Here is a 10,992-nt window from a genome sequence, read left to right on the forward strand (position 1 = left end):
ACATGACTAAGTCTATTACTCACAACCTATCAGAGAATAGGTCAGATACCTTATTTCAATATATATTGCAATCCTAGTATTTTTCAAAAACAAACATGACAGGCAACCAATGTCAGATGGAAAAAGTAAAGGAAAGTTAGGTCAAGCTAATTGTTTGTCATGATATCTTTAAACCTCATGCCATATGCAAGTAGTGTTGCCATGATCGCAACATCTTGATGAATAATAATTCAATTTTTTGTCTCATAAACATTTACTTTGTTTAACAAACAACCTCTACAAAGTTATCATTCCTACTGCCTTTCGGCACCTCATGAACCTGAAAAACTCGTAACTTTATGTTTCCTCAGGCAAACATCTTCTTTGTACAATAAACAATTTCTTCACCACGTTAACAATCCTGCTACACTCAATGATGCCTCAAGAATGAAGTAAAGTTCAGGTGATCTACGTCATTAGGTATTTTGCATATGTCATGAACTATATAAGTAACAGAAACTTTGAAATCTACAAACACTTTTTGGAATTTTGGAAAAAGATTCATGATTGAATGAAGGAACTTTCATTAATCTTGTAGAACATGCGTTGATTTTTATCTTCAGCATCTAAAAATATGTGAAATAGAAAGAACGACAATATTTTTTGGAGAGATAAATGTACCTACGTTATAAGCAAAGGACCTGTGCGACAATTCCCGGAACTTTTAGTCTGTTTAGTTAACACCGTAGTAACGTTTTCCATATATAAACAAGATGTGTTTGTGAAACACAATGTCCCCCTATATGACGTTTGACCTTGTAGGATGACCTTGACCCTTTACCACTCAAAATGTGCAGCTCCATGAGATACACATGCATTTCAAATATAAAATTGCTAGCTTCAATATTGCAGAAGTGACATTACATGAGCAATTTTGACCCATATATTTGACCTTGAAGGATGACCTTGACCTTTCACCACTCAAAATGTGCAGCTCCATGAGATACACATGCATGCCAAATATCAAGTTGCTATCTTCAATATTGCAAAAGTATTCATAAAATTAGCGATTTGGGCCACATATATTTGACCTCTGACCTTGAAGGATGACCTTGACCTTGACCTTTCACCACTCAAAATGTGCAGCTCCATGAGATACACATGCATGCCAAATATCAAGTTGCTATCTTCAATATTGCAAAAGTACTCATAAAATGAGTGATTTTGGCCACATATATTTGACATCTGACCTTGAAGGATGACTTTGACCTTGACCTTTCACCACTCAAATTGTGCAGCTCCATGAGATACACATGCATGCCAAAAATCAAGTTGCTATCTTGAATATTGAAATACTGCAAAAGTGTACATTAAATGAGCGATTTTGACCCATATATTTGACCTTTGACCTTGAAGGATGACCTTGACCTTGACCTTTCACCACTTAAAATGTGCAGTTCCATGAGATACATATGCATGCCAAATATCAAGTTCCTATCTTCAATATTGCAAAAGTTATTGCAAATGTTAAAGTTTGCGCAAACCAACCAACCAACCAACAGACCAACAGACAGGGCAAAAACAATATGTCCCCCACTACTATAGTGGGGGACATAAAAATGCTCACCCTTCCAACTTTAAGCACCCAGTGGGACGAGGGATAGAAAGAGAAAGTCACATGCTTGAGTACATTTCAACCCATGCGCATTGCACGCTTTTTTCGCATAAAAAAACAGTGGAGCGATACAGGGCCACCATGGCCCTCTTGTTATTGAACATTTTGACCTACAAGCAAGCTAATTGGTATGATGGTTACTTGGGAGGAAAGGAAGAGTCCAATCGATTATAAGATCAAATGGGTAAAGGTAAAAATCTCTCATGCGCTTGTCACAGTAAATTTGTTTCTGCAACATATCTTGAGAGTGCTTTTATCTAAGAACATGTAAATTGGTTAAGAAATTACTTCTGAGAAAGGGAGATGCCTTTAATTATGAGGTCAAATGTCAAGGTCAAAGAGTCTTGTAACATGTAATTTATTTGGGCACTATTTTTAGATAGCAAGGTGAGCTATTGTTACTACCCTATATCAAGAAATTCAGATACATGTATTTCTTTGCCTTATAATTATCTAATTCTGCATTAAATGATGCATATTGATTTTGAGGTCAACAGGTTAAAAAGTCAGGGGCTTTTAACAGGAAATTGTAAAGAGTTCAAAAAGCAAGATCACGGGTACAACTTAGCTGCAAGTCTGGGTTACATGTTTTATAAACGTCTCTTGTTAACAGACTTCTTTCCAATTCTATGGCAAATGTTATTTAATCAGTGATCTTGCTTGAACAGACAAAGTCAGAACCCAGTGATAAAACTTGCTTTATTTCAATTCAGTGAATTGAAAAATTCTTGCACAATCAAAAGATGTCATGTTATTGACTTTTAATAATTTTATAGGGTTAAGTGTTTTATCACATGTGAATTGTTAAAATAATAACAAGAAATGAATTGAAGAGAATTCTAATTAACTCATGAATTGATTTATTTATTTGTAACTTTTCTCAAGTAAACAAAACAACACTTGCCAATGTGTTATGCTTTCCTAGTAGTATTATGGACTTTAGCTTTAAGTATAATTCAATAGGCAGATGTCTCAATTGCTATTCATGTGTCAGCAAAATAATTCTGTTTATATGTTTAAACAAGGATACATTTGATAATTCTTTTTCTTTTCAGTGCCCAGGGTGGTCCTCCTCCTAACAAGTTCCCTCGGATGGGTGGATTCAGTCGAGGGGGCAGCTTTGAGCCTCGGGGAGGGTTCAGAGGAGGCTACAGAGGTACACAGATTGTTATTGACAGTCACAAAAAGTAATAATGATAGCAAAACACATATTTGACCAATATTAAGTGCAAGTGCTGATGACCTCATTATGAACACGTCAGACTCCATACATCATATTCATTCCTGCTTAAAATCCACGGTTGTAGTAATAAATCTTGTATTACTTCTTTAAAGATGGGAGCATGCCGGTCAGATAAACAAGCAAACAGGTAACTGCCATATTATTGTTTTGTTATATATCAGGATTGGCATGGAAAAAAACAGCTGCTCGGCAAGCCTTCTTTGCCTTATCTGATATATTACAATACGATATGGCTGTAACCTTTTATTCTATGTGTATCATGAACACTTACACACATTTGAATGAGTTAACTTTTTATGACAACTAACATGCGTATGTACTTTCACTGACTGTGATGCAGGTGGCCCTAGAGGCGGGTTTGGAGGCGGTGGTTACCATGAAGGCAGGGGTGGATTTCAAGGGGGCCCTCCAAGGGGCAGGGGCTTCAGAGGAGGAGGGTTTGCTGGGGGTCCACCAAGGGGAGGCTTCAGAGGCAACAGAGGGGGATATTGATGTTGCTGGCCACAATAGCACACAGTTACTTGAGTGTTGTGAAGTCTGTATGAATGAGGACATCTTTCTGTATTATTATGGATTCACTGATCCACCACACAATATTATACAGATGTCATATCCAAATAAGTGGATGATTAACAGTAAATCCCTGCCTCTGCAAGTGGCCAATATGTTTGTGTGTCTGAGACTATAAAAACAAGGATGATGTTAGAGAATATTTTGTTGTGCATGTATTAAACACCATGAACATGGATATGAATGCAGTACATGTACATGTATCAGTTCTTATTTCTTTGTTTGTTTCCCAGTAGTTGTCTGACTGCTTTTTTTATTTAGTACATATATATACAAATGATTCATGAGTTTAAAATCCTATGAAATACAATGGCTTAAGGCAAAGGGGGGAAGTGTTAAACAAGTGTTTTCTGCTCAATAACTTTTGCATTGACCAGTTTGATGAAACTGTTGATATAGAAAGCCTGCATGAAGACCTAACATGGGATTGTAGTGTAGCCCAGGGGCAAATCCGGTTAAGGCCAAGATCATGATTACAGGTACTAAACATATAAAAAAATATTTCTGCTCAAGAACTTGAGCTTGGATAAAGATATTGCATTAAAATGTAAAACTGGCAAACAGATGGTTTCCAGTAAATAACTGTAATTTGCAATGACAAATCTTTATGAAACTGTTGATACACCAAGCTTGCATTCATCACAAAACTAGCTCAGAATATTTATTCAAATGAGGCTGTGAGATCAATTGAGTAAGAAAACTGGGTATAATGCAAGTACGTAAAGTGTTGTCCCCGATTAGACTGTGCAGTCTGTACAGGCTAATCAGGGACGACACTTTCCGCCATTATGACATTTTTCGTTTTAATGAAGTGTCTTCTTAGCAAAATTCAATTTAGGCGGAAGTTGTCGTCCCTGATTAGCCTGTGCAGACTGCACAGGCTAATCTGGGACGACACTATACGCACATGCATTATACCCAGTTTTCTCAGAACACGACTCAATTGAAAGTGGTGTCTGTATCGATCATCTTTATAATGAAATAAAAAATATCAGTGAAACTGATGGATGATCCCCAAAAAACTAATGAAACTAAATCTTAAGAAGAACAAAATGTTCCTGTTAGACTTCCTTAAATGTTGTCAATGCGCATTTTATGATTACAGATAGATATAATAATTAGTGCAACTCAACTGCATTATCTCAAATTCACATAAATCATAGGATATGGAAATAATTCCTGACTTAGACTTAACTCCTCTTGTTTACGTCACTATTCACATTGTTCAAGCTATAATACAAACCCATTGTTAAAATTTGTTTTAATGGCCTGTGGGGCCAATTTCTTGATAATTTATCAAGCCTTTGTACTAAAACTTCATAACTATCGGTAGGTACTTTTTATTGAGACCAATTGGGATTGTTTATATGAAGTTAAGCGGAGCAGGGAAGATCAAGGAAAGTATTGCTAAATTAACTTGTTCATACCAATAGCTAAACAAATCCAGGTATTCAAACCGTTTGTTTTTGCGAAAGTTCCAATTTTCTAATGAGATCGCATATACCAAGCCACGTGCAGTAGGCAGCATCAGTCAGTTAATACACAGCAACTCCGCTATGTCGCGAAACGGCTATGGCTCCAAAAAAAAAACGACGAGCATGAGAACTCGCACGAACACATGTTTTCATATGAGAATTTGCTAGCCGAAACAAAAAGAAGTTCTAGCTAGTATTTTACAATATATTTCGCGGCTTATGTGGCACCACGGAGTGTATATTGTAATCTAGAGTCCGTGGTGGCACACAGTGAAGCGTGAAAAGAGGAGATTAGTGACAGTGGTGTTTGTACACGGCTGGTGTTTGTAACGCTTCAAGAAATATCACAGTAGTGTCACATCCAGAGTAAGACTGCTTATTGACTAGTATATAAATATAAATAAATTTCGCTATTGATCATTCTGTCTCTGTACGCAAAATAGATTTCAAATATGACTACTAGCAATACAGTCTCCGGTAAACAGCTCTCGAATACAGAGAAGATCGAGATAACTGAAAAGGTAAAACCTGATCAGTCCCGAGCATCGATATCGAAGACGAGGAGCCCATGCCTGCTATAGCAGAAGTAGTGCGTGGACTTCAGCTGGCATTACGCTGGGCGAAGAAATCCACGACAAGCACCCCAGCTGATCTCTTTCTTTTAAAAAACAACATTTACATTTTTTTAAGAATGTGTATGGTCTTGTAATGTGTGTATACTTGTAAATAAATGTATGTTTGACGTAAATGTATGTATTTGAATACGCGAACGACATATAAATATACATGTACGTACGCTTTATGCTTAATATACAATATATATTAAATTATAGTGACATGCTTCTTGTTTATGTATTTTCTATGCCAAATCATTTCATAAGAAGCAGCATATAACATGAGCATCTGAACGTATGTAAGTGTCCAGATACTAGTATACATCTTAAAATTCTCATTCATATCAGCTATATTTTTGCCATATATTGATGAATTGTAATTTGGTACGAAGTAAATTAAAACATCATTACACGACTTGTTTAGTGTACACCCATCGGTCAAACTTTGAGGTCAAAGGTCAATGTTGGACATACTATAGCATTACACACGGTGCCTTTACCACGTGACTTTTTAAGATCTGTGTGGGGAGTAAAATGTCAACAAAAGCGCGACGAACGTAAGATTTTAAGGATAACTTTTTCGGCGTAAGCTGTATTAAGCCAGCTTTTCACCCTGACTTGACCTTTGTAAGTATCCAATAATATGCAAATAAAATTTCCCGCGGCTAGGTACGAATGAATACACTTCATTTATTCCATTGGCTGATTTGAGTATAACACCAGAACATTGGAAACATATCCGCGTCTTTGTAACACTGTTTTACTGCATGAAACAATTTTATCTCTAATGAAAAGGCTCAATAGATAGAACAGTTTTACAATCAATTTTCGACATAAATACAGTTTGTGCGTTCACCTTTTATTTTCAGAGAATTACCAGCGCAAAAGCGTTTATACTAAAGGCTATATTCTCATATTTAGTACTTACTTGCATTGCATTTCAACCCGCGAAAGTCAGAGTTTATATACAGTACATCACCGGAGTTCGCAGAAGGGGTTGCGACCTTTTCATTGAAGGACAAAATTGGAATCTATGCTATTTTTGTCTGATGGAGTAAATAGTTCGTTTAGTCGCTTTATCAATATTTTAGGCACAGCTGTTGCCTTGGTCGAGTACAGTTGGCGTAAACAAGCCGTCGTTTCAGCAGCAGAATTGTTACCTAACTTTAATGCATTGCATTCCAATCCGCAAGGTATCAAGGTCAGTTTGCGGTCAGTTGCAGAAATCTTTATATAAACGCCGTCTCGTAAACTTTGTGCACTTGAAGTCTGTTTTGATCAGAAAGATACTAAATAAAGATATTCGGCAATATTATTGTGGTATGCCAATCATCGATTTTTAATATGTTTTCAACATTTGCATGATAAGGACCAATTTTGATAAAATTAATTAGAAATATTTATCCATTTTGACCAGTTTATTAAGCATGAGCACAATAATTCACTATACTATAATTATGCAATTAAATAAGATTCGAGTATTGCCGGCTGACCTATATGCACTCGTTTATTTTCATGTTTCTTGTGTTTTTCTATTCTGTAAATATAGACATCTGAGTAAAAATATCACATAAAGCAAAATAAGCCACGAAATCTGGCGCAACACCCCGTAATTGATTTGCTTGTGATGTAGCTAAGAACTGCGCAGAAAAAAGGCATCCGCTACTTTTTATCTCATAGAGATAACTTTTGATCGTTCATAAACATCGACCACAATCAACGCCGTATATCTTTTTTAAAGATATTTCTTGTTTAATATGTCACACATTTCAATGGGATAAAGTGTAGAGCCCGCTCATTCATGAGAGCTTTCTATAGGTATCATGATTTCATAAAACGAATAAGTATTTCATTAAAGTGCAACCGCGCGTTTGAACGGTTAGAAAAAGGAAGGATCAGTGTGGGGACATTATTTTATTTTGACACAAAAACATCACCTCTGGTGAAATTAAGCAATAAACTTTATGGGCGGAGCTTACACTATATATTTTGCATTCATTTTCAGGTTTCTGTTATATATTTACGAAACAAAATTCAAGAAAAATATTTTTACAGTAACATGATCTGTGTTTAGACGGATGTGTTTTACTTACTATCGCATTTAAAAATCCAGTTTCAAATACATTTTTTATAAGCATTTTTTTTTAAAACAACTGAATAGAACTGAAAAACTTTAAAACAGTATTCCACACAGATCCTTCTGAAAACGTATACCACACAGATCATATTACTGTAAGAATATTTTTCTTGAATTTTGTTTCGTAAATACATAACAGAAACCTGAAAATGAATGCAAAATGATATAGTGTAAACTTCGCCCATCAAGTTTATTGCTTAATTTCACCAGAGGTGATGTTTCTGTGTCATAATAAAATAATGTCCCCACACTGATCCAACCTTTTTCTAACCGTCCAAACGCGCGGTTGCACTTTACTGAAAAAATACTTATTCGTTTAATAAAAATAATGATACCTATAGAAAGCTCTCATGAATGAGCGGGCTCTCCACTTTATCCCATTGAAAATGGTGACATATTTAAAAAGTTATCCATAAAAATCTTACCTTCGTCGCGCATTTGTTGACATTTTACTCCCCACACAGATCTTAAAAAGTCACGTGGTATAGGCACCGTGTTAGTGGGTTTTTTCTAAACTCATGCTTTTCCGGGATAAAATAGCATCTCGAACATATACTTCAGAAGACCTGTCTTTTGTACCGTTAATACCCATCAAAGGTCGACTTCTCCATAAAACAGCTTGCAGATTCCTGCCTGAGTCATAGCTTTGCCGTATATCAAGCCTTTCAGTGATTCATAAACAGTATTTCAACAACGACAATTCTTCCGAATTATGTTATCATTAAATATGCGTGTATCGACAAACCATTCTAGCTAAGAAGTGCATACATATGAATGAGATAAAGTGCAGTTTTGTTTGTTTATCACAGTTCAGTATCATACGTATCAACAATACATACAGGATTCACGATATTTATAATGTTCACGTTAATTATTCATGATATTACACCGATCTATTGACACTTGACTCCTTTTTTTATAACCGGACCGACTTTGGGTTTATGTTTGGAATGAACAAACATGCACCGAATTTCAAAATCCTTCATGTGTTTCTCATTTATCCCGAAACGATGATGTCAACGTTTGAGGAGGGAGGGATTTTCTCGAAATAAAACAATGAAATATAAAAAATAATTCTGGTCTATTTGCGGGAATTTTCTTCAACATTCCACTGAAGATTACATTAGATTTAAATTTGGGTTAGATGGCTAATGATACTAAATTTGTAAATACATACAAATAAACACATCAAAATTTAACAAGGGAAAAAGTACTCCCGACTGAAAAACTGAAAACAAAATGTCTGGTTGTTTATTAAAATAAACAAATACAATAGGTTAGCGCATGATGGATTTGTAACTCGTTTCATCCATGGATAAAACAACGCTTTTCCAGAGGTCACGTAGAGGATGTCACCATGCTGAACAATGCGTCTGCATTCATACTCCAGAATCAAGGGCTGTCATTCACTGTGTTGTACATTCTCGCGCGTCGCTTCGTGTATCGCGCAAAATATCGTGCGTCGCCGCGACTGTCGCGCAAAATATCGTGCGTCACCGCGACTGTCCCGCAAAATATCGTGTATCTCGTCGTGTGTCGCCGTTGATGAAAGAAGGGCGAGATTATAGATGGCACTTTCCGGATTTCGTACTTTTCCTTTGTGAAATGAAGGAGAGTTGCCCTGCTTCTTATAGTCTTAATTTTCTGAACGAACTTCTGCATTTTATTCTCTAACGAGGTGCTAATACTTCTATAAGAGTGATGTTTTACTTTCAAATAGGAATGTATTGTCTCTAGTTTCCGTAAAGCGTCATTCTAAATCTTTCTTACAGTCCTGAGTAAACTGATAGACGACGTTTTAACTTTATTTCGAACTTTTTCGTACGAGTATTGCATGATTAGCACGTCGTTTTCGAAAGCGTGTGTCTTATGTTCTAGAGTGGTCCGACGTGGCGCTAGTTTGTCTTCAATGTTCTCGACGCTCGCGTCATCAGGTACCGGAAGTCCTCGTATACATTAACCGCACGCTACTGCAGCTACTGTTAAAGAAACAATATTGTCAACTATACAGCTCCATTAACTTGTCAAATATAAGTTTGTATGTGCTAATACGAAATGATGTCCAATAACATGAATAATATGTCAGTTATTAAAATAACTTGCAAATGGAATTTTAACAATAACAGCATATACCTGCATTAAATATTACAATGACACAACCTACAAGCGTATCGTCGAGCCTCACTGTGCTTTCAAAATGACGTAATCAAGGATGTGCTCACAAATGTGAAAAATAAAGTCATTTTATATCGCCAATGAGTATTATGGAAGTATGTCACACTTTAATGCTTTACCAGAGACATTTGATATATTAGCATATGAATATGTCATGTAATATATTATATGTGCAAACTAAAAATAGATTTAATTGTTCATAATATTCGAGCTTGAAAAACAAGCACCTCTACATTCAAAAATGCTATTCAAATTAACGTTCAACTGTGGTTTATACAATTCACCCAAATTAATCGCTTGTTAACATCGTAAAAAAAAACAGAGGAACGAACGGCAGATTTTGATTTTACTGTGAATGCATGACTTTTAAACAGACGTTTATATAGTTTAAACAGCTGAAGACTTAAGGTTTTCTTTTTTCAGCTTCGTTCTTCTGGGGGCTTTCTGGAAAGGAGTTATGGCACTCTTTAAATACTTAATCTACAAGATGTAAGTATATCATATTTGCTGAGCATTTGCTCTAAAGACTAATTGCAAAGACTCATGTCAATTATCTGGTTCTCATAATTATTCATCTTATTTACAGAGTGAATAACCTTTCATTTGTTCATAGTGTGATTACTTTTTGGGAAATACGTTCTGTTCAGAGAAATAAACGCTTTCTATACAATTTGTCATTCTGTGAAACCTAGGTTAGTAAGGAGTCCCGTTGACTTAACTACTTTTAATTCTAAGATTTGCCGCCTACCGCTTGAAACGTTTCACGGGCGGCAATTCCTGCCACCATAATATACTAAGGATGAAATTATTGAATTTTCATAATACCACAGTACATGCATTTGTTTCATATCGCATTTTACACATTTTGTCAGCATTTTAAACAGATCGAAATTGTTATTTTTCTCTAAACCGGTAACTTAAAACATCAGCTTCATGGGCATTTTTTAAAACAAAAGTCAATTTTCGTACTTCACATGATAATAATCTTAAAATGAACACGATGAATATTGACCTATAAAAATGTCTACCGGACTGTGTCGACAACGATGGATTGTCTGAGAATGTAAAAGTATAATCTGAATTGCATCGACGCGTTATTAAGTAAAACATTTAAGATAAGCGTC

At 35.7% G+C, this 10,992-nt stretch overlaps 1 protein-coding gene across 3 annotated transcripts in view; it reads left to right on the forward strand.

Annotated features, from left to right (window-relative positions):
* The window catches only part of LOC127844561 (ATP-dependent RNA helicase A-like), a 57,637-nt gene extending 53,961 nt beyond the window's left edge, over window positions 1–3,676 (forward strand). For all 3 annotated transcript variants that reach the window (XM_052374914.1, XM_052374915.1, XM_052374916.1), the window contains 2 exons: window positions 2,710–2,810; window positions 3,238–3,676. In XM_052374914.1, the coding sequence (XP_052230874.1) occupies window positions 2,710–2,810; window positions 3,238–3,389 (253 nt within the window). In that variant the 3' untranslated portion in view covers window positions 3,390–3,676. The remainder of the gene's footprint in view (window positions 1–2,709; window positions 2,811–3,237) is intronic.
* The last annotated feature ends 7,316 nt before the right edge of the window (window positions 3,677–10,992 follow it).

The sequence above is a fragment of the Dreissena polymorpha genome, chromosome 9 (genome assembly GCF_020536995.1).
Source record: "Dreissena polymorpha isolate Duluth1 chromosome 9, UMN_Dpol_1.0, whole genome shotgun sequence".
Lineage (NCBI taxonomy): Eukaryota > Metazoa > Mollusca > Bivalvia > Myida > Dreissenidae > Dreissena > Dreissena polymorpha.